At 43.8% G+C, this 24,682-nt stretch overlaps 1 protein-coding gene across 2 annotated transcripts in view; it reads left to right on the top strand.

The window, feature by feature from the left end:
- DUSP10 (dual specificity phosphatase 10) overlaps window positions 1–23,575 on the top strand; it is a 38,145-nt gene extending 14,570 nt beyond the window's left edge. For both annotated transcript variants that reach the window (XM_045509497.2, XM_010973996.3), the window contains 2 exons: window positions 18,113–18,484; window positions 22,303–23,575. In XM_045509497.2, coding sequence (XP_045365453.1) covers window positions 18,113–18,484; window positions 22,303–22,568 — 638 coding nt within the window. In that variant the 3' untranslated portion in view covers window positions 22,569–23,575. The remainder of the gene's footprint in view (window positions 1–18,112; window positions 18,485–22,302) is intronic.
- The last annotated feature ends 1,107 nt before the right edge of the window (window positions 23,576–24,682 follow it).

Raw genomic sequence — 24,682 nt, 5'->3', positions numbered from 1 at the left:
TAGGGTTAATTGTGGATTAAACTAGATAATATGTATACATGTGCTAAGAACAATGCCACACACAGAATAGCTCACATTTGTTGAAAATGTACCATGATTTTAATATCGAATATCTGTAATAAAAATTCATCATCGTATACTTATCTCCAAGGGGCATATGAGTAATAAAATTCAGTCAAATGAATTGACATTGCCACTGGTGCCATGTAATAGAAACCACTCTTCCATGCCTGGTAGATTTTTTTGTTGTTGTTTAAAAGTTTGGAAAAACCCAGTGTTTCTAGTGGGATGCCTAGAAAACTGCATCCGTACTTTTTTCTGAATCAGTTCCAAACAGGAAAATTACATACTAGTGCTACGTGAGGAAATCTTATAAAATTAAGTCTTAGCAAAGACTGAGTGATATACTCATTGTTGGAATCTTAAGAAAATTTTAGACAAAAAAAAGAAAGAAACTCAGATGACATACTAATCCTCCTGACTGGCCTGGTTTCACTTTGACAGAGTCTCTTCATTCTTTACCCATATATGTGCCTATTTTGCAGAGGTTTTCATATAGAAACTGAAATTCATTTTCACTTTATACTGCAGGTACTTTTGCTTCCGGTAAAGTCATCACAGGTTTTCTTTAAAGGTTATCACATGTCTTATTTTAGGGATGTGTCCCATTTTACTTAACTAACTTGCCTGTTAACAAAGTTAAGATGGATTCCAAGTTTTTGCTATTACAAGAGAAACCTCCAGAGGGAATTCCTCATTTGAGAGCCTCTCCACTTTCCCGCTGAGGAATGGAGGGTCGGGGCCAGCTACCTTGGGTTTATTTTTTCCCCCTAACCCCCCTTTATTTTTTTCATCCCAGCTCTTCTCTTCAGAAAGCAAGAGCCAACTGTCTGTTAAAGATACTGGTGTGGAGGGAAGTCTTTATCCTTGATCCCGGGTCTTTGCACAAATTCCGATTGTGTGTTGCAGCACACGTGCCCTAAGGCACGTGCTGTGAATCTCGGACTTGGAGGTTGGTGAGCAGAGGGAGGAAGTCTGCAGGCAACACTCAGCACTGTTCAAAACCAGAAGCGACTGTGGACACGAATGATCTGGCCGACACCACCTCCTTGTTTCATAAGTCTGAGTCACTCCCAGTTTTATGCTGTTGATAAGACACTTTGAAAGGGACATCGTTACAAATAACAGCAGAAAGGGTTAGACCTTGTGAGATGCTGTGTGATATGTGTTTGTGTCCCCACCCCCTTTTTTTTAAACCCTGGGGTTTTAGTGCAGTGCTGAAGTGTTCGGAGTGCTTAAGCAAATGCAGTCAAAAGAATACATCAGAACGGAAAGACAATTCCCATTAGTTCTTTTTGCCAAATTAAGGTAAAATGCCCTTTAAATAGGACCTAATTCTCTGATAGATAATTAGCTTGTCTTTCCTGATAAAGTATGTGAATTGGATTGAATTTATTATAATTAATCTTGCATATTATGTAAAAATGCATTCATCTGCCCTTATTAGGTGTATCTCTTCGTTCCTACCTTAAGGGTGACTCAGAACCCCCTCCTCCTCCAACTCCAGTGAGAACTGAATGAATTGGATGGATCCCAGGGTGATGGGCAGCTCTCGGATACAAAGGTTAGGAGAAGCTGAATGCCGAGCACCACCATTCAAAGGGACAGAGCTTTCATAAAAATGTCTGTGCATCTTAAAAAACAAAACAAAACAACAACGACAAACTTCGATTAGGTTTTGAGTCCTGAGAATCACATGCTTCAAAGCTGCCTGAGTAATTACCTTGAAATCAGTCTCCGACTAGTGACATTCTTCTGGATTTACAGTGTGGAGCATTTTCCAAGGGAGTGAAGAGTGGGGTGATTGGCAGGTACACTTGCTGGGGTGTCTGGGCAGTGAGTCTGGGAGGGGGCCCGAGGAGGAGCAGAGGGGCCTTTCAGTGACTCCAGGAGCCCAAGCTCCTCCCTGTAGTTTTGCCTCCTCCCCACCCCCCAGCCGTTCAGAGTTTTCTGAGACTTCCCATCTGGCTGCATTCAGGGCTTCTTGTCTCATTGAAAGCTATTGTCCAGGGTTACTTGATTTTGCCAGTATCAAAATGTGTGTTGGGGAGATGTGGGAGTTCGGGAATAAAAGAGCACACTGTGGATAATTCATCCAAGAGCCTCTCTCCTCCAATTTGAAGTGTTTCTTTTCCCGAGAAGAGAGCAGCTATTTGATATTCTGTGGGGCTGCCTGACACATGGCATAGAGTTTAGTCAATGATCACTGCCTATACGTGCGTGTGTATATGTGAACACACACACGTTCGTTAACGTTTGTAAAATGGGGACGCTAATGGCACTAAGCGTTAACTCATTTCATGAGGATAACAACAGTTATCTCTAGCTGTGTGCCCAGGATGGTAGCCACAGGTCACACGTGGCCATTAAGCTCTTGAAATAGGCTACTCCAAACTGAGCTGTGCTATGCACATATGGTACACACTGGATTTCAAAGGCTTTGTATAAAAGAGGATGTAAGAGATGCCGCTGATAATTTTTTCAAGTTGCTTACATGTTGGAATGATATTATTTCAGCTGTGTTGAGCTAAGTACAATATATAATTAATGTTAATTCTGCCAGTTTCTTTTTACTTTTTTAGATGAGACTGGGCACATTCAGGGTGGTATGGCCATAGACCTCTTTTTACTTTTTAAAATGCAGTTACTAGAAGAAGATTTGTGATATAGTAGCTGGCATCACATTTCTATGGAATGGTGCTGATCTCTATATAGTAATAAGGATATTATTATCTACTTTTGAGATAAGGAAACTGAGGCTCAGAAAGGTTAGGTAAATTCCCAAAGTCACACAGAAGAAAACCAAGCTCAGAGCGGTCTGACTACAGAGCCCATGTTCTTCCCCAGGACAAAACTGCTGAATGATGCAGAATTTGTCTGGCTTTTGCTCTTGGTGGTCCCTGGGAGGTAACCTCTGGTTACACCTGAGCATATGCTACTGACATGATTTAGAACAGGGGTGGGTCATCAGAAAGACCGACAATCTGATTACAGGGTGGGGGCTTTGTACTGGCCTGACCTCCTCCTGAGAGGGAAGAAGGGGGCTGAAGATTGAGTTCAATCATATGAGCAATGGTTCAGCCAATCATGCCTCCGTACGAAGCCCATATAAAAACTCAGCACCAAACCTGGGTTCAGCTTCCTGATTAATGAACACATCGGTGCCCTGAAAGGGTGAAGAGCCCTTGAGGGCACAGAAGTTCCCCATTCAGGACCCTCCCTGACCTAGCTCTAGGGTCTCTTCTTTTTGGTGATCCTGATTTGCATCCTTTATCATAAAAATATAGCAGCAAGAAGGCTCTTTCCTGAGTTCTGTGAGTCACTCTGGTGAATTATCCAACCTGAGGAGGGTGTGGGAATCCCAGAATTTTTAGCCCCTTGGTCAGAAGCGCAGGTGGCCTGGGAGCCCCTGGACTGGGGCTGGTGTTGGAAGTGAAGACAGTCTTGTCGGGAACTCTGCCCTTAACTGGTGGAGGCTGCTGACTCCATGTTGTTAGGGTCAGAGTTGCCCTGAGGTTTGACAGGAACAGACCGTTTGTCATCTGGATGTATGCTGTAGTGGTACACTATTTGGGAAAGCGATGTAGACTCTCTAACCTCACATCTGGGTGACAGTGGCCAGTTACACCCTAGACTGGTAGAATGACTCAGTCTTCCAGAAACAGCTTTTGACCACTAGGCTCAGCCTGAAGACAGGGTAGGCTCTGACAGCAACCACCAAGCCCAGAACCTTCCAGCCTGCAACCCTTGGGGTCCCCTCTGCTTCATCTCCCACGCAACACCACATGGATGGTGGGGGCATATGTAAGTTCTGTACCTCCTTGATATCAGAGATTCTTAAATATCGGTGTTGGGATTCAGAGTCTTATAGGAAACTGACATAGGGTGATAATGCGAGTGCAAAGTGTTGCGTGACGTTTTGTTTTTTTAAATAGTCTGTGTCATTGAGAGTTCGACTGTTGTAATGTGTTCTGTTACATCTTAAGCACTGTGTTCAGATCAATTGTCGTCTTTTCTTTGGGGGATTTTGTTTGGATATTTAAACCATGGTTCTACATGTTTTCTTTGGCTGTTTTGCTTTGGTTTCTCCTTCCTGCTTAAAATAGATGCTGTGTCTTCCCCGTGGTCCTGCTAATCGTACCCTTCTGTTCATGCGCAGGCCTGGCTCTTTTCCCGCAAGGCCCTCCTAGGTCAACAGCTCCTAGAAAGTGGACTCACTGCAAGGGCATCTTGGGGCTGCTCCGGAAGGCACATTTCTAAGAAAATATAAACTTAAGCTGTGTAGTTATTGCCAGAGAAGGGTCCCTTACCGGTGAAAGCCAGGAATGAAACAAAAAAAGGTTCTCGAGTTGGAGAAGAGGTGTCTTGAAATGCCCAAGATGACTCAATTTCTACCTGCCTGGGCCAGCTCTGGGCACGTTTCATCCTGCCACTCTGCCCGGCTTGCTGTTCAGAACCGTTCAGCGTGAAGGTTGCGGGCAGTGAACTCTTAGGCACTCTCAGTAGCTGTGAGAGTTCAGCCCCAGTTTCTAAGAAGGAGAGAGGATTCATCAGAACCAACCACAGAGGCACAGAAGACTGGGTGTTTTCCTCTCACGCTGTGTCCCCGAGCATCTCACCTTCCAGAGGACCAGAGGCCCTGAGGCCCCTTCCCTGTCTTGTAAGAGCACCCGGAAAGTTACCCCTGTGGAATAAGAAGGGATGTAACCATCTTTTTTTTTTAGAGAAGAGGAAAATCCTGTGTTTGAAGAAAAAGCTCTTAAGATACGATTATGTTTTGAAATGGCTTCATGGTTAAGGAACTTGCCTGAAGGTGGCAGGTTTAGTGAAAGGGACAAGAGGAACCCAGAATTCCTGGTTTTAGATCCAACATTTAGTCCCTTCAACAGGAGGCAGGAGAAACAGCCCCGGGGTGGTGAAGATACTGTGTGAATCCATCTGTTGCCCTCACCGTGTCTGAGTGCGCGAGTCAGTTAGCCAGACCAGGTCTTGTTGAGTTTTGTGCTCTCAGTACTGTGCCCTCAGCCCACACTTAGTGCTTAACAAATGTGTGTGGAGATGGACTGGGGTCCCCCGACATCCCTCAGGCCAAGCGCTCTCTCCTAAGTCTTCTTTTCTCATTCTGGCTTTTTCAATCCCTTTATCACTTGTGTAGAATGTCCAAGGAGGACACGAGGAGAGAGGAGAAAGGGTTAGAGGCCACCAGGTGTGAATCGTCTGGGACCCCAGCCGTCCCCTGGTGTGGCTATTTGTCACACTTACACCTGACACTCCTGCAGGCTGTCCGTTTCCATCAGCCTTTCCGGCCCCGCTTCCCACCCAGGGGAGTGACAGGATTTCTGGGTCCTCATGCTAAATTCACCTGGCTGGCCCCAAACCTGCCCTGCCCAAGTCACAGCCAGATGGCATTACCCCTGATGTCTTTAAAACGAGTCTTCTGCCAGGGGTTTCCTGTTTCCTCTAATGTTCCTTCATCTCTTCTCCTTTCTCTCATTAGATTTATCTTCAGGGGCTGTATATATTTCAAAAGTTGTTTTAATCTCCGAAATTCCTAGCATTATGCCGAGCAACACATAACACAAGCTTTACAACTAACTGGCCCTCTCTTGTCTCATTCTGAAGTTCGTTTACTGTAGAAATATTTAATGAGCACCTGCTATACAAATCAGGTGTTGCTCTAGGTGCTAAACAGTGAAACTTACATTTTCTATTAATAACTACCAGTATTAGCTGATTAAGTCCTTGCAATAACTCTACTGTTGCCTGTTGGTACTATTATTAGCCGTATTTTGCAAAAGAGGAAACTAGGATTCGAGAAGGCCAAGGAACTCAGCCAAGATCAGACTGCTGGAAGGTGCAGAGGCTGCCTGAGCCACAGCGCAGTGATGCTGTGTTTCCTCTAAGACAGACGACAGCTCGGCTTTCTTGGGGTCCACATTATAGTACTAACCACGGAGCGATGAAGTCAGCAAGCAATTTCAGAGAACCGAGGGGCGAAGACTGCAAAACTTTGAAACGCCACGATTTGGTGAAAGAGCTAAGGGAGGGGGGCCGCTGTGCGTGGGCGTCAGGGAGGCCCTTTGTGAGGAGACCCCACGTGACGTGAGATCAGAATCACCTAAGTGAGGATCTCGGGGAAGGGAGTCCCAGCAGGCGGGAACAGCCAGGGCAAAGGCCCTGAGGTGGGAGGCAGATCACCCAGGCCTCACCCACCCTGCGACAGCTGGCCTCGTTCTTGCTGTCATTTCATCAGTGTCACTATATCCAAACTGTGCTGAAGTAACAGAATGCTGGAATTGGGAGACACTCACAGATGATCCAGATTCCTGATTTTCTGCAGCTGGCAGAAGAGGTGACAGAGCTAGCACCCAAGGTGGCTTGAGGGTGGAAAGAAGGGCTGCTTTCCAAGTCCTTTCTGTCAGGACGTCTGTCCCCCTGAGCAACGTTAGGCATGGCTTCAAGGGGATGTGGCTGGGAGGTCTGATGGTGCCAGAGGTGGGGTGCATCCCAGGTCCCCTCTCCTTCCCCATGTCCCAGGCTGAACTGACCATGACTTATCTGGATTTCCACTTAGCCTCAAATCCACGTCAGCATTGTCTAATCCCAGCCCGCCTCCTCAGAGATGTACTGGCCTCTTAGTTGTTCTGTTGTCCCCTTCATCCCAGAAGATAGTCCACGACGTGGGGTCATGCTGGCTTTTGACCTGATGCAAACTCGTGTATCTGTCAGTGCACAGAGGCCTCATCGGGCTTCAGACTGACCTCCCCAAGCAAAGCCCTCATATAAGGGTCTGACCGTTGGCATGGCCGGCTGGGTGAACCCCTGCGCCAGGAGAGCTCACACCTGCTCTCTGGGGCAGTTTATACTTGATGCTCAGCCTTGCTTCATATTCTTGCCAAATATAGAATTCAGCTCAGTGACTTGGGGAAGTTGTTGCTATGCCTTTTGTGAACTGAAAACCTTGGTTCAGTAAAACAATTCACATTTCGATATTGACGCTTGATCCTTTCCCCTACCGCTTCCTGAGTTCCCTAAGCCACAGCCCTTTGACCTCCAGATCACGTTAAGACACATCATGGTCCAAGCTGTTTGTCTGGACACAGGGGGTTCATACACAGTGAGCCGAGATGCACACAGTGTTTTTTCCTGGGCGCTTCCATACACTTCGTTGTGATGGAACCCACCTGGGTTTCACTAGTGTGACCTTGTCTTGCTTCCTGCCTTTTCTCCCTCCTCTTGTCATGGATGTTTTTAGATGACCTTTTATGAGAGTAATTTCCAGTGGGATGTTTCCCAGTAGAAATATGTTCTCTCTGGAGGCTGGCTCTTGAGATTTCTAGAGATTTATTTAATTGGACTCTACTTAAATCCCATTGGGAAACATACTTTTGCTGTGAAGTTGTGATGTGTTTAATTTGGAGTCGAAGATAAATGTTGGTCCTCAGGGGAGGTGGGTTGAGCAACAGTATCCCTTTTGAACAGTGGGCTTGTTTAATGAATAGATTTACTGGCTTTTCCTCTGTTTGTTTGTTTAGCAATGCTTCGTTATTTAAACTTCTGCACTGAAAAAGCAAAGAATGTTTTCCCTCTTCAGAGAGTTAAACAATAATGGAGAGTATCTGCTTGGGCTCTTGGGGAAAACATGGCTTTGAGTTTTACAGTACTCTCCTCCTGTTAACATTCTTCTCTCTCCAGCCTTCTGGTATGATCTCATGGATTTTTTTCCCATCCCTTAATCTGTCTTGATGGATTAACAGGTATTGAGTTTTGCAGCGAACAGAGAAGGCGAAGCCCTAACATGGTATCGAGTAGCTTCCCAAATACACAGAAAGCTCCAGCTAAACTGTTCTTCAGCCCAGAGAGATGCTCGGGGAGGGCATGGGTCAATGCTGACCCACAGGGAGGGTGTAACTGATGAGGAAGCATGTGTCTTTGGGAAGAAGTGGGCTCTGGGCTTGTGGCTGATTTGTGGAATGAAGGTTCTGGAAGATCCCATGGATTTGCCTCTTAGGAGTATGCCAGTCCTTCAGGCAGCATCCCTGTCTTAACTTTGGACCATTTCTGGCTTGACTTTAAGATACGGCACCACCTTGGGTTGGCTCCCAGAGGCCAGGGTCTCAGGCAGTCCAGGGGTTTTGATATGGTTCTTCAAAAGTAAGAATTATAATTTATATTTTAAAAAAGGAAGCTATCCTGGGAATTAAAAGGGACCTTGTGTTTGTCTGCTGGGGCTGCCACAAGAAATTACCATAGACTGGGTAACTTCAACAACAGACATTTATTTTCTCATAGTTCTAGAGGGTGGAAGTCCGAGATTGGGGTGCTAGGATGGTCAAGTTCTGGTGAGGTCTTCCTGGCTTGCAGATGGCTACATTCTTGCTATGTCTTTGTCCTCAATGGGAGAGAGAGAGAGAACAGGAGAGGGAAGAGAGAGGCAGAAAGAGACCAAGCTCTCTGGTGTCTCTTCTTATAAGGGCACTAACCCCCATCATGAGGCCCCCACCCACTCTTATGAGCTCATTAACCTAATTATCTCTCAAAGGCTCCATCTCCAAATACTGTCACATTGGGGTTAAGGCTTCAGAATGTGAATTTGTGGGAGAGACACACTTCAGTCCCTAACGGGGACAAAACATGTATTCTGGCAAAGAAAGTGTATGAATTTTGTCCAGGGTTTGAAATATAGGTACATTGCACCTAAATCTGATGAATTTTTTTCTAGCTCTCTTTTTCTCTCCCTTGTCCTTTCAAACCCATATCGATCACATATTATGGACTTCTAAACATTCAGGGGCCTCCCTGAACTTAGGATAAAATCGCAACCGCTGAATGTCCCTGAGAGGCCCTCTGCGGACTTCTTTGCCTTCCACTGGCCATTCTCCACTGTCTCCCCTGCAAGTTCACACTGCTCCCCATCTTCCATCCCTCTGAGTCATTGCAGGCCTCCTGAGTGTCCTGCCTTCCCCACCCACTCCCGGTGTGGTTCTCTCTGCCTCCATTGGACTATCCTCCTGGCTCCCTTCCCGATCCCTCTTTTCCAAACCAGTCAATCCCTTCTTATCACCAGAGGAGTCTTCCATGAACCCTGATCCAATTAGTCCCCTCTCCCAGCACCCAGGAACCGGAGGGCACCTCATAGCCCTAATCATCATTAATCATTACCTTTTTATTTGTGTGTTTGTATATTTATCATCCATCTCCTCCCACTGGACCCTGACCGGTGGGGAGGGAGGGAGGAGGGGAGACGGAAGGGACATCTTCAGCCCGTCACTCAAGTCTATAAGTGGCTGGGAGGGCTTGCTCCCAGTGAAATGTGTGTTCATAGAACTGGGGTGTCTCTGAAGAAAACCCAGAGACTTGCGCTGCGTGTTTATGACGTTCCTTTTGCCCGGGGAGCTGGCTGGTCTGGGCGGACATAGATGAAGTCTAGACATGGAGGGTTAGAGAAATCAGAGGGGAATCGGAACTTGCAAATGGCCAGGAGCCTGAGGCTGGAACGTGGCTGTTTTTCTGTTCCCTCCATAAACCCAGCCTGCATTTGGACAGTCGCACTTCTTGGTGGCAAGCCGTTCATGTGATTGACTCCCAAAGCCCCTGGGCGTCATGAGAAGAAACACTCTCTTTCCTCAGCAGTTTTGTGAGTGGGAGTGCGGCTCAGTCTAGGGGTTGATGAACTCCCTATGAAAATGAGACTCCCCCAGGCGGGGCTTTGGACAGACTGAGGGGATGAAGGGGGCAACTGGATCCCCGGGAAACTTCTGCTCTGACCAATCCAGGCTCCTCCTGCCACTCAGGCTGAGCAAGTGACTTGGGGAAGTCAATTATGCCCATCCCCCGCCCTCCACGTGGTGCTTCTTGCAATTTTTTGGAGGTAGAATGGGGATGGTGGGTGTACAGATGGGGTTCTCTGCACGAATGGAGCCTTAGGGTGTGGGGGGCGGGGACGGAGACTTGACCACTTTTCCCACCCCCACCCTCGACTCTTTCCAAAATAGGTTAAAAAATATTCTGTGGATTCATTGGATATTTAAGATTCTAGGGTATTCCAGGTAGCATCTGCTTCTCTCCTGTTTTCCTCTTGAAGTTTATGACAGAACCGATGGGGAGGTGGGGAGGGACGGAGAGGAGCCAAGACTGGCCAAAGGGTGCTGTTCCTTAAAGTCACAGTGACTTCTGCAAAAATCCAGGGCTTCCTGGCTGTGGGAACTCTGTGATCTTAACAGTTTGAAGCCTGCTCACAGAAAAGTCATCTGCTCATTAAAATAACACAAGGCTGCTTAATTGTTGTCTTTGTGGAAAATTACATGACTGTCATCAGCTGTTGCTTCTGGCAGTGCCTTCTGTTCTAATGTAAATAAATGAGGTAACAGATTTAAAGACACAGGCTGTATTTACGTGCTTGTGAAGTAGCCTTTCAAAGATCTGCCCGTGTTATTCAAATACACACAAATTAAACTTGTGGAATCATAAACACTGGTTACTCATTAAAGCCTTAAAGCAGGGATGGTCAGAAGGGAGCAATAGAAGTGTATCTCCCTCCAAGGGTGCTAACCGGAAGCTGCCTGTGTGTACGTGTGTGTGTGTGTGTGTGTGTGTGTGTGTGTGTGTGTGTGCGCGCGCGCGCGCGCAATCCAGAGCTGCTTCAGCAGGTTGAAATTTAATCCCTGGCCCTTTTCTGCACCAATTCTGTAGTAAAGGGACTTATATGCACCTGGGGCAACTTCTTTTTTGTGTGTTTGTTTTTGTTTTGTTTTTATTTGTTTTTAAAGTAGCTTTATGGAGCTATCATTTATGTACCATAAAATTAGCTCATTTTATTTTTTATTGAGTTGGAGTTGACATACGATATTATGTTAGTTTCAGGTGTACAACACAGCGATTTGATATTTTTTTACATTCCAAAATAATCACCATGGTGAGTCTGGTTACCGCCCATCACCCTCCAGAGTTATTACAATATTATTAACTGTATTCCCTATGCTATACATTTCATCTGCATGACTGGTATATTTTATAGCTGGAACTTTGTATCTCTTAATCCCCTTTATCTATGTTGCTTGTCCCCCTACCAATGAAACAAATGAACAGACAAAACAAAACAGAAACAAACTCATTAGATACAGAGAACAAACTAGTGGTTGCCAGAGGGGAGGGGGCAAAGGCGACTTTGAGCTGAGGGTGAGGTGGTGGAGACAGAAAGAGAATCTTTTCAACTTTGACAAAAACATGCTAGGGTCAGCATTTCTTGGAAGGCATACAATTAAAGCTTCATTTTCAATTTTTGCAAATCATAGTTCCCAAGTCATGGGAACTTTCTGACTCAGTTCACTTTCTTGAGGGAAATATTTAGGCGGGATTTAAAAAAAAATTTTTTTTTTCCATTGAGGGCATTACAAAGCTTTTTATCAGTCAAAGAGGGAAACAACGTATTTTAAAACATGAGAAATAAAGAGCCCCCAAACAAATTAATAATTGAAAAGAGTTGTAGAAGTATGTAGAGTCAAAAATTTAGCTGAAAGCACGCTGTAAATTACACAAAGATGAGGAAGGAGCGAAAGTTCTTGTTTTTAGTTCTTGGTATTTATTGTAGTCAAATATTTGCTGATTTCCTGAATGCTAGATTTTATAATCTACCAAATTGCTGGGGTGAAAGGGATGGCACATAATCTGAGGTAAACAAAAATGAGGTCCCTGAGTTGCAATGATGCTACAAGCAATACCTATCTCAGGTAAGCATCAGTAGTCTCAAGGGTGATTTTTGTCCAGCAGAAGAGCCAACGAAAGGATTGTATCATGAACTCAAAACTTGAGAAGACTCTGGTATAAACTTTTCACAAATTTTCTTTTTGTTCTCTCGGAACCTCACCAAATACAACTCGGTTAGATTACTATTAAGTAAAAGGACAGGAGTCCTCTTTAGTCTGTTATGGGAAGACAGTTTGGGGAGGGGCATTCTTGAAGTAATTCTCCTTATGGCATTAGGTAAAATAGATACCAGAGAGATCCTTTTACTTCTCTTTTAATTTCTGTAAATTATTTCCAAAAAGAAACTGATCACCCGTCCATGACCAAGAGATCAATCAGTTCCCTACAGCTTTTGGTATCAAATGCATCAACAGATCACCTGTCTTCCTGTGACACAGCTAAATCCCGTGTACAAAGGGATTTAAATAAGACTACCCCTGCACTCTTCCCCTGCTGCCTTGTAGAGAACACACTGCCTTCTCGAGTTCGCTTTTAAAATAAATCCCTAGAGAACTTGTATCTCCAACCAGAGACACCAGACAGTAAAAAAAAAAGAAAAAAAAAATCCATGCAGCAAGAGACTAACATATGTGCAGATATATCTTCCTGGAACACTTAATGATATTTATGCAAATAATCAACATGTGCTCAACTGAATTCAAGATCCTAATTTTTTTTCAAAGAGTGTTAAGCTGTATGGTAACTCCTTGCTTATGTTTTTTCACGTGTTGGACATTTCACTTGTGAGCAATGAAATGATGTGATTATAGGGGAACTCCTCTCTGACTCATGGTCCCCACCAGCAAAACGATACAGCCTCCCTTAATTCCCCTTAGGGAAGAATACACGTTCCCTGGGGACAGGATCATAAGACAGTTGAGGTGACACCATCTGGCGTTGAACTTGAAATCATTCCTACTACAAAATACCCAGACCTGTTTAGGACCTATGAAGACAATCTCATGGAAAACAAGAGGTAGAAGTAATCTTTGTGGATCTAGCTAATATCCCTAATATTTTTCCTGTTAAGGTGATGATTTTCTGCCCTGAAAAGTATGAAACAACTCTGACCCCTTCTTTGGGAGTTTCAAGTCAGGAAGCCTGATGTCAGTTCCAAATTATCCAAGCTCTGTTTCTTCCACAAGGATCCTCGTGAGAGTGGAATCCTGACAGTCGGCTGAGAGGGACTTCAGTTTCCACGGAGAACCCACAAAATAGCATCCATGAAGACCCACTTACACCAGTTATCTTTCCCTTTTATAGTGATGTTACCTACCTCATGTAGCATTTTACCCACATTAAAAGCCTGTGAGATGGATACTGCCGTTAACTCCACATTATAGATGTGGAGATTGAGGTGCAGAGGTGTTAAGTAGCTCACCAAGGTAACACAGCCGGTTCGTGATGGGAGCCAGGATTCTAAACACAGACAGTCTGGCTCCAGCATCTTTGTTCCTAACCACTATTATCAAGTACCATTTAATTTTAAAAAACTAGTCACCCGGTAAGAAAAGCTAGACAACAAAAAGGGGCAATCGGTATATTTGCAGCAAGCTTGTGGAAAAGTCCAGCTTGAGTGCCCTTCCACCTTTCTTTGGGTGTTAATGCCACTTGCTGACCTTCAGTGAGAGTTTTCCTTAAATTTCTGGAAAATGCCCACTTTTCAACTTACCATCAAGCCAAAAACACCTGTGTGCAAAAGTGCTGGCCATCTTTGGAATATGGAAATCTGTTGATAGAGTCTGCAGTTGGATGTGGTTTCTTTAAATTGCCACCCAGAGCACTGCTTCTGAAGCACGTGACACAGGACTCTTGTGTTTCTAGGCCAGCAATGGCCAAAACAGCTACAGGGGCTGAAACACGTCTACAAAGAGAGGTTCCCCACTAAAACTAGAATCCATGGCCTCTGGGGGACCATCACCTCGCTGATCTCCTGTTGGAGGAAACTAGCCAGTTGGATGGCTACACATTGCTTAGGGGTGCTGGGCAGCTTTCGTTGTGGCCATTCAGAATCATCGTGCTGACCATACTCATTCTGACAGAGAACCTGGTTTGGAGATAAGGTTTGAAATATTTGCTTCCAGCGTTGTTGCTCCTGCCTAGAAAGCATTTGCACTGATAACTGTGGGCATTGAGTGTCCATGGAGACGACTCAGCCTGCTGGGGACATGGGGGCACGGGGAAGAGGGGGACGGAGAGGGGACAAGAGGGATTTTATTGAAAACATCCAGTCTCCTCTGGAAAAGCCAGGACTCCGAAGCCATGCAGGCTTTATTGGGAAAGCTGGGACAAAGAAAATGACATCAGAGGTACTCGTTTAGGAAGGAGAGGGAGCTGCTGCTTTCTTTATGAAGAAAAGTCTATTATTTAAACTCTAAAAACTGCTCAGATACCTTGGTTTCTTGTTCTTTTTCAAGAAGCTTTTAAAAATAAAGACTCTGGAAAATTAGCTTCCTTATCATTTAGAGTCTTTATATTAGGTAGATTTAAAAAAAAAAAAAAAAGAATCTTTAAAATGGTAGTTTTCCCAAGTAATGAAAAAAGTGCTTCATATGTGCTAGATACTGTTTCAAAGTATTTTTTTTAAGTCAGTTTAATCGTCAAAACTGTCATGTAAAGTAGGTGTCTTTGTTTTATATGTGGGGAAACGGGGAAACCAGGAGATCAGAAACTTGCACCAGGTCTCAGAGCTAGAGTTTGGTGGTGCTGGGATTCAGGCCCGAGCATTCTGACCTCAGGATCACCGCACCGCGTTTAGGGTTCTTGGGGACCTCTGGGTGCCAAGATCAACTGGCAGTAAGGACGGCAGGGATAACATTGGAGTAATAAGACATTATTTGTCGAATGCCTGATTATATATCAAACTGTTTACCCAGGCTTCCTGTACCACAACTCTATGGGGAGGTGACATTTTTATCCATTTTACAGATTGGTAAACTGAGGCTTAATGAAGGAAAGGGATTTATTACAGGTCTCACAACTCTCATGAGACAGCATCACATTTGCAGCCTGGGTCTGCCTGCCTCTACCCCTTCAGTGAAGCCACCAGGCTTCACTGCCTCTACTTCAGTTGTTAGTTATCATGTTGTAATGTTCCTATATAGTAATGACAAATATGAAATAATCAAAACTCATTAAGTGGCCAGTCTGTTCAGGCTGTAGTAGGCCACGATGGAGTGGGGTAGAAGAAAAGTAGTTGGAAGAGAGAACCATATTAGCACTCCTCCTTCCCTTTACCCCACCCCGGCTTCCAACCCCAAACCCCTAAGGGAAGGAAACCATCTTCCCTGCAGACATTTCTCTCTAAAAACCACCAGTGTGAGCTTCTACTGGTTCACTTGGCCTTAACACCGTCCCCAGAGAGAGTTCTTTAACCGCAGCATATAGATGTGCACAGCCCTTAATGAGAACTGATGCCGCCGCTGGTCAGCAGACTGGCAATTGAACAGAGTGTTTGTTCCTATCCCTCCATGAGAGTTTCCTTGTTGAGCGAATATGTGTGAATTAGAATATTTCCTTTTCTATTCACTCTGCCTCCAAATATGCGATCAACAGAGTTCCCACGTGGCTTAAACATACAATATACACATAATTTTGCATGTGAACACCCCCTGGGATTCAGAGCATTCTGTGTCTGTCTGTCTCAGATTCCCTCCCCCTCCCTCCCCCATGGGTTTTTTTCCCCCCATTAGGCAAATGGAAGGCCCATGCCACCTGTTAGCATTACATCATTGGCTCCCCAGAACACAGTTGTACCAAAGGCCTTAAACAAAGTAGTTCTTCTTGTATTGTTTGCACTCAAAGAGCTGATATCATGCCAACTGATGTCATTGTATGTCTTTGTGTAACTGCTATGGCAACTGGGCAGGTGGGGAGCCTCCAGCTGATGTCATTGGGAAAGGAGGTGTTAGAGACAGAATTTTAAAAAGCTGTATGCTGCTTTTTTCTGTGTGTGTGGTTTTCTGGCTTGCATTTTTTTTTAAGCTAGCTGCTTTTAAGACAAATTACAGCCTGAGTACCCTAAGTAAGAACAGAGAGAACCTCCTCAACCCACCCCCTTCAAGACTTCTTTTGAGTTTGTTTTGTTGTTCTGTCCTCTCATCTTATGTGGAAAAGTGTAACAACTGTCTTTTTCTTAAGGGGAAAAAAAAAGTGAATTAGGTTCCCATCACAGAACCAGTGTGGAACTCTTTACTTGGATTTTATGGAGACAAAGCTGAGCAGATTTTAAAACAACTCTTTCAAGTCTCTTTTGTGGAGGTGACAGTGGGTAATTTCAAATTTTTGTTTAGGTATTCACTCATGAACTTTTTCTGGTGGCTTCCATTTCTTCTGTCTACTTTAAAAATGATCTCTTTGGATCCAGGAAAACTTTTTTTTTAAATCATTATTTCATATCAGAATAAACTAATAATACATCAAGCCAGAGTTTAATTCTAGAAATCCATTAAAATGAATTTATAGTTCCTGTTCTTCTTTTCAAAAAGTGAAGGTAGGTTTCAACACTTACAGATGATCATAACATTACCCCCATCGTATGAGCTCTGAGTCACTGCCGGGTATTCATGAAAACACGACTTCTCTGGTTCATACGACCCATGTGCATTGGCTCTAAGCGGCCCTGAGACTTGGTCTGGGTTACAGTCTGGGGCTTCCTGCTGTGGTTGCCAAAGATGGGACTCGAAATGGAGAAGGACATATGTTGGGTTCAGAAACCAGCGGACAGATAGACTTCCTGTATTTATTTCAACACAGCCATATCCTGTTCACACTTTATGTTTCCTCCCTTATCTGCTGAAACTATCAAGACAGAAGTAAGGCATCTCTCTGGGCTGGGGTGGGGGAATGTTGGTTGTGGTGGCTTTCAGCTTCTAGGAGATCTCCAACTTCCCCCTCTGTTCAAAGGGAAGGCCAGGGTGTATCCAGTGGATAAGAATTAGAACTCATTTGGTAGTAATAAAATCAACTCAGATTTCATAGTCCTTCCATGTACAGTGTGTAGCTTGACCTTTGTAATAATCATTTGGGCTTATCCATGTGTGCCATGCATCTAACAGATATTAAAGAAAAAGTTGAAACAATAAATTGTGATCCAAAGATTTCCTAACTGAAACAAGTGTTCTTTCTTGCATGGTTCTTAAGCTTTTGAGCACATGGATGGTGAATGTTTTTGAATTGGCTTTTTTCAGTTAATATTAAGTAGAAACATTTTCTTTATTCTCATATTCCTTTCACAACTTTTAATGGCTACATAATATTCTGTTGGGTAAATATGACAACTTTTCCCTTTAAAAAAATGCTTTTGAATTTTACTTGGCTTTTCCAGAAAACAGATACTGCCGTTGCGAACATCTTTATGCATCTAGCTGGATATCCTGGGACAGATGATTTCCTTAAGACACACTCCCATGAGTTACACGGCATTTGATGAGGGGGAAGTTTGCATATTTTACATGCACTGGTTCACTCCAGACTCCCAATCACACTAACAGGTATATGCCATTACCTTCATTTTACAGATGGGGAAATTGAGGCACAGAGAGAGAAATTAACTTATCCAGGTCACAGACTTAGGAAGTGGTGGAACTGGAATGATAGCCAAGATAATCTGGTTCTTCCAAGGTCCCTGCTCATAAACACCCTGCTGTACTTGGCGCAAACTTGGCCTCCCGGGTGATGTGAGCTTATGAAGGGTTCAAGACACGCCCCTGCAGTACCCAGATACTGGCTGAGATTCTCTGCCAGAGGAAGTCATCCATGCCTTCCTGGGCGCCCAAAGTACAAGGTTCTATATAGGCCACTGAGCATATGGCTCTTTGAGGCAGATCAGATTTGCTGCTAATGAAATTTCCTGATGCTTCATGGAACTCTTTCCAGGGGCACATGCCCCAGTTTGTATTAAGAGCACATTTCCAAAGTCCTGCGTGTAGGAATATCCTTCAAAGTTTGCCCTGGGTCTTCAAATCGACTTTATGTTTGTTTTTTTCTTTTCTTTTCTTTTCTTTTCTTTTCTTTTCTTTTCTTTTCTTTTCTCTTTTCTTTTCTTTTCTTTTCTTTTCTTTTCCTTTCCTTTCCTTTCCTTTCCTTTCCTTTCCTTTCTTCTCTTCTCTTCTCTTCTCTTCTCTTCTCTTCTCTTCTCTTCTCTTCTCTTCTCTTCTCTTCTCTTCTCTTCTCTTCTCTTCTCTTCTCTTCTCTTTTCGGTAATAAGCAACCATGCACACTCATTCCTATGAGGAAAGTGGCGTTTTCTGCCAGCTCGGAGATTCTGGGGCGGTAGTCATTCTCCCTTGCTGTGTTTTTGTTCCAGGTGGACTTAGCAGTTTTAAGCAGAACCATGAAAACCTCTGTGACAACTCCCTCCAGCTCCAGGAGTGCCGGGAGGTGGGGGGCGGCGCGTCTGCGGCCTCGAGCACGCTACCTCAGCCCATCCCCAGCACCCCCGACATCGAGAACGCAGAGCTGACGCCCATCCTGCCCTTCCTATTCCTTGGCAACGAGCAGGATGCTCAGGACCTGGACACGATGCAGCGGCTCAACATCGGCTACGTCATCAACGTCACCACGCACCTGCCCCTCTACCACTACGAGAAGGGCTTGTTCAACTACAAGCGGCTGCCGGCGACCGACAGCAACAAGCAGAACCTGCGGCAGTACTTTGAAGAGGCTTTCGAGTTCATCGGTAACTGTCTCCCCCGGGGCTGCTCATCTCCCGCCGTCCTTTCCCCTCTGGCTTTTGCTTTGATAGCAAGTCCAAGATTTATGCCTGTGTTGCAAAAAAAAAAAAAAAAAAAAAAAAAAGCTGCTCTGAGGTGTTTTCGGGCCCGGCCACCTGGTGCAGCCAAAGTATGCTCCTCAGTCATAACCCATCAGGTGTATGAGAGCCATTAGGTTGGATAAAATAGAACCATAATTCAATTGGGTTGGGATCTTTCAACTAGAAACCCTCATCCCTCAGGTTCTCAAAGGATAGGGGGTAGGGGTTAGCACTGAGATGCTCTATAATGTAATGTCAAAAGAATTGGTGGAAAGTAAGAACTTGGCGGCCAGAGCAGGTGGCGCGGTTTTGAGGTCTACAAGCATCCCTCTGAGCCTTGCAGGCAGTAAAGCACAGTTGGCCCTCGGTGTCTGCAGGTTTCCCATCTGAGGATTCGTGGATTTGGAGAGCTGACTGTACTGTGCCATTTTATATAAGGTCCTTGAGCATCCATGAATTTTACTGGGGGGGGGGGTATCCAGGAACCAATACCCACATATCTCAAGGGCTGGCTGCATTGTGAATATGATACCACTTCCAAAATCACCCTCCCCTCCTTTACTTGGAGTTAAATTAATTTGCAGCTGGTACAGCCTCTTTCCATGAGGCTGGGGCGAAGGTAGTGCTTGCTACATGGGTGTTTCTGAAGGACTTTTCTCAGTAAAACATGATCTTGCAGTGGACATCTTTATGCATCACATCAGTGCAGAGGAGAGAGAGAGAAGTGCAGGGGGCTGAGGAGTGTTTCCCTTCTGTTTCCTTTGTCTCAGTTCTTAAACATGGGGCCGCCAAGGGCACGAACGTGAGTGCTAATGAGATGGCCCTAGATTTTCTTAGTTTACTCCAGACTCGTTGAAGTAGGAGCCAACAAATTGTATAGCCCATGTTGTTCCCCAAAAAGGAAAATTCTAGCAATAGCAGGCTTTTAATCTCCAGAAGGAAGCAACGGCCAGCCTAACCCTAATTCTAAACTTGGACTTCCGTTGCTTCTGTAGCCTCAAACTGTTGCAAGGCTCAAATTACCATTTGGGGAGCACCTGGCACCTCGCAGGTACTCAAAGTCTTTTTTTTTCAGGTGACTCCAATCTTTCTTACCACGAAGAGGTGACCCAGTACTTTTCCTAAATACTGTAGCAGATTGTTACTGGCCTCTGTCTCAGGAAGAAATGTCTCAGAATAAACTCTATAAAATATCTTATTCAGAAAACCAAAAGATAAACCACAAACTGAAAGAAATGTATTTGCAAAATACATAGCTGATAAAGGATTTGTGTTCAAATTGTACCAAGAACTCTGGAACAAGCCCCATCAAAAATGGGTAAAGACTGGAACAGACACCTGGCCAAAGGAGATACACAGAGAGTAAATGAGCAAACAAGGATACACTCAACATCATGTACCAGTAGGGAATTACAAATTAAAACAGCAATGAGATAGCCCTACACACCTATGAAATGACCCCTCCCCCGCCAAAAACCGACACTACTGGTTGATGAAGAGTGAGGAACAAGAGGAAGGCTCCTAAAAAAATAACAAAACAAAAAACTAAGTAAAACAGAACAAAAATGAGGAGCCCTCATGTTTGGTGCTCCTCTGTCAGGAAAAAAATAAAAGACAAAACAAACAAACAGACAAACAAACAAACAAAACCTTGGGTTTAATAGCCACCCATCAGGGTAGGTGGATGTGCTGCAGAGCTGGCAACTCTGGCGACTTTGCCCAGGTATTTCCTTTCTAACTGTGCTTTCAACACAGGACCATGCAAGGACAGTCTGGAAGGAAATTCTGAGTGGTCACTGAACTCAGAAAAGTAACATGACTTCTCCAAGGTCGTAGGAATTTTAGTATCAGAGAAGGGGCCAGAGCCTGGTGCCTTTGACTCCAAGGCCAGGGGCCTTTTTGCAATACACCAGGGCAGTGTTTACAAGTTCCTAATGGGCCACATTTGTGGTTGCAAAGATAACCTAGATTCTTTATTACCAATCTCTGAATCAAACCTTGAACCCTGGGAAAGAAAACTTGTCGCCAAGTAGATGAGGAACTTCCTGGTAGATACATGATGTTATGCCTGCAATTTTACCTGACTTAATTCCACTTGGGGGAAGTTAGGAAATCGTTTTCCACTTAATGAGTAGCATAAGATATGCTTGTTCTAAGAGGATTTCAATCAAAGCACCCACATTCCTTATAGATTATTCAGGCTTACCTGGTTTTTGCAGAAGGAAACAAAACAAATAGTAAATAGCTTTTAACTTGGAAAACAATTTCCCATCACAGCCTGCGCAGGCACGGTTTTTTATTTTCATTGCTCCATCATTAGATAAACTGAAATCTTACAGTCTTGCTTTAAGGAAAACACAGCTGGTTTTATAAACATAATAACATCCGCAGAGAGTGTAATATAAACTAAGCAGAGTCTAGGTTTAGGGTTTAACTCTGCCCATTTATTTATTCCTGAATTGGGTGATATTATTCCCATGCTCCCTAAGCCTGCTTAGGGAATGTTATTCCCATTATTCAGACAGGAAGACTGAGGCTCTGGGGAGTTGTGACCCACACAAGGTCCACCACAAGGTGGAACCAGTGGTCTCACACCTAGCACTTTGTGGCTCATCTTCTTGCCACCAAGCTTGCCAGTCTTCGGGTGGAGATCATTAAATAGTATGTGCTCAAGAGAAGAAATTGAAAACAGGAAATACTTTCCCAAAATACTACTATCTATGAGAAATAAGCTAAATCTCTAGATTTTTAAGATAAAAACTTGCATGATGTTTCTTTCTTTGGTTTATCGGTGAGTAGCCGACAGAAGTAGTTTATGTTAGAACGCTCTCTCTCCATTCCTGCCCTTCATCCAGTTGGTAATTTTTGCAGGGATGCTTTCTTTGGGATGCTTTTTAGTTTAGAATGTCATTAAGAATCCACTTAGGCAGTGCCCACAAGCTCTTCTCCTGGGCTTTTGATATATCTGAAAACCTTTAGAGTATTACCTTTTTCCATCGTGCTGGATTCTGAGCCATCACTGGAATTCCTCCTTCCTCTGCATCATTGCCATGTTGGAAAGGCACGCGCAGATGTGGAGGGGTTGGAACTGTTCCGATGTAGGTGACACCCTATGCTTGAGCCCTGCAAGTCTTTAACTTGCAACAGTAGGGTTTTCTAGTGAGAAGCTGAACACAGTAACTTTCTAGTTGAGTTTTGTTCCTTCTACCTCCTTTGGAGTTTCATAAGACTGAAACTCTTACCCATTCAACACCAGCTCCTGTACAGAGCAATTCTATCGTATAAAAAGGAAATTTTTTTTCCCCTCTATCACAGGTGGGAGAGACATCGTCAATAGCACTAGTTTTGATAAATCCCACGACGTGGTGATAGGAATTAACGTCCTTCATCAGAAAGCCCTCCTGAATCAGTAGCTTGCTTAACATTTAAGCTAATTGGGTCGTGACTCCCACTTCAGTTGGCCACCATCATGTGTGAAGTTAACTTTGTGAATGACTCATTCACCCCATCTTCTCTTTAAATGTAGAAATATAGCTTCTTATATGTGCTAACATAGCCAGTTCTGGACGTAGTGAATTAAACATACATAATTAACTGGTAAATTATACTTTGTTTCAAAACCGTTTTCATGAATTCTTTCTCTACAGAATATGGCATTGTCGAGTCTAGATAAAAGATTAACCTCTCCCCTTCCCTTTCTCTTTCTCCTTCTCTTTGCCTCTTCCCTTTTTCCCTTGCTCCAGAGGAAGCTCACCAGTGTGGGAAGGGGCTTCTCATCCACTGCCAGGCGGGGGTGTCCCGCTCAGCCACCATTGTCATCGCTTACTTGATGAAACACACGCGGATGACCATGACTGATGCTTATAAATTTGTCAAAGGCAAACGACCAATTATTTCCCCAAATCTTAACTTCATGGGGCAGTTGCTGGAGTTTGAAGAAGACCTCAACAACGGCGTGACACCGCGAATCCTTACACCAAAGCTGATGGGCGTGGAGACGGTGGTGTGACGACAGTCTGGCTGGAAAGGATTACTGTTCTCCATTAGGAGACGAAGAGGAAAGAGGATGGATTCGTTCTTTTCTTTTCTTTTTTCTTTCTTTCTTTTTTTTTAAAGATGGGGGTAAAGGTTGTGAATGGAGACAAACTTGTTTAAAAACCTTTTTATTTTTAACAAGTGTGAGAAGAATTTAACTTTTGATGCCATTGAGATTTACTTCCCGCGAACTGACAAAGCAGGGAGGCTAAAGAAGTGATTTTTTTAAGCCGACAATAAAAATATGATCAAACTTGTTTCTCCCCCTTTTTCCTTTTAAGCTATTTGTAGAGTTTACGATGAATTAGTCTGTGCAGGTTCATAGACCGAAGATGCTACACTTTAAACCAATTAAAAAGAACCAAAAGTTAGTAGACAAGACCTTGAATCGTGAAGGCCCGGGATCTGCCTGGGCTGTCCACACAGAAAACAAAAACCCAACCAAACCAAGCCCTGCTGTGCTCAGTGGTGCAAAGAGAAGACCAGAGCAGCTTAAGTGGTCTAAGAACGCTTCACACTCATCAAAGAGGCAAAGGATACTGTTGATTTTGTGTGTTTCATACTCCGGATTATTTTTCTCCCTTTCTGGGTTTCAGAGGTTTTTTGAAATAGCAAGGAACTGACCATTATACCATATGCCTTCGCTGGCTTCTTGTGCAATAATGTGGTGTTTTGAGTGTGCAAACGAGTTAGAGCTGGCAGCCGAATGACAGACAAATAGTGCAACGTTGCCAGTTTGGAGATAGAGAGGGATTAAAGGAAACCAGTTACTTTTCTTTCCCACCTTTTCCCTTTGTTTAATTTTCTTTTCTTTGATTTGACTCTGGTTACAGTGCCATAAACCTTGTTACATATGTATATCAGAATGTAAAAAAAAAAAAAGATAAAAATTTATTTAAAAATATTTTTCGCAAAAAAAAAAACTTGGTGTGTTTCTGTTGATTGTGTAAAAATTTATTTTCATTATATAAATGAAACTCATTTGGAGATGTGTCTTTTTTCCTCCTCTTTCCTCCTCAACGTAGGCTTAAGCATCTCTTACCTCTGGTAACTTGTACGTGTAACCCCAGTGGAAATAAACACACATTTTTACACAGGGGAAGAGCGATGGGGAAGGGAAAAATATTCTCTGGCCTCAGTGTGAAGCAGAGAGAATTAATAAGGATGTAAAAGAGCTCCAGTCAGTCCAGTCATGATCCCCTCTATTGTCACAGCCCCACCATCCACTTCTGCCAAAGTAATTCCTCTTACAAACCAGAAGCCTCTGGTAGCATCTCCTGAAAGGAGTGAGGGGCCTCGACACCAGCCTTTGAGCCTTGGTGATGAGGTCACTGCGAGATTAATTGGTTAGAATTCCGTGATCTCCCCAGTGGCTCTTTGGTAAATATTTGTGACACTCTGCCAATTAAGGGTCTTGACACCCCACCTCCTCCACTGTCATTTTCTCACTTGGCATCTTTGGTGACAGTGATCACAGAGTGTGCATTGCAACACGTTGCTAGTTCCTACTCTTTTGCCAGTGAACTGAGTTCATCTTCGTAAGTACGACTTTGCCATCACACTTGGTGAACACATAGCTGGTGTTCCACAGGTTCCCAGTCCACAGAGGAGGAGTAAGGGCTGGGTAGGGGAAGAATACAATCCACGCGTTATTTTATGTTTTATTAAAATAGATGCCTAGAGGGAACTGGCTACAAGGAAGATTCACAGAAAACTGAAATTTGCCTGGGGTTCGTAAAAGAGTTGAAGAATCTGAGCATTTTCAATTCTGTGGGACTTCATTTAGAGATAACATTTTTGTGAACATTTTCTGACAAATGTGATGATGAAATATGTTTTGACATTTAAAAAAAAAAAAAAGCCTTTCTAGTAGAAGTGATTTAACTTTTTTTTTTTACCAGAACAATAGAGACTGAATTTAACAGGAGTTAACTGAGAGCTGTTTTGAATTATTTTGGTTTACTACAAAGTGTTAAGGTGAAAAGCCAGTCTCTTATGGTGCCTTCTGCTCTTCAGACTAACAATTTTCTTTGTGCTGGAAGGTATTTAAGGAGCAGGGGGTGATATGTCATTGGTAATTTAAAATAC

The sequence above is a fragment of the Camelus bactrianus genome, chromosome 23 (genome assembly GCF_048773025.1).
Source record: "Camelus bactrianus isolate YW-2024 breed Bactrian camel chromosome 23, ASM4877302v1, whole genome shotgun sequence".
NCBI lineage: Eukaryota > Metazoa > Chordata > Mammalia > Artiodactyla > Camelidae > Camelus > Camelus bactrianus.
Note: the sequence above shows the minus strand (reverse complement) of the source record. Positions and strands in the feature narration are given on the sequence as shown.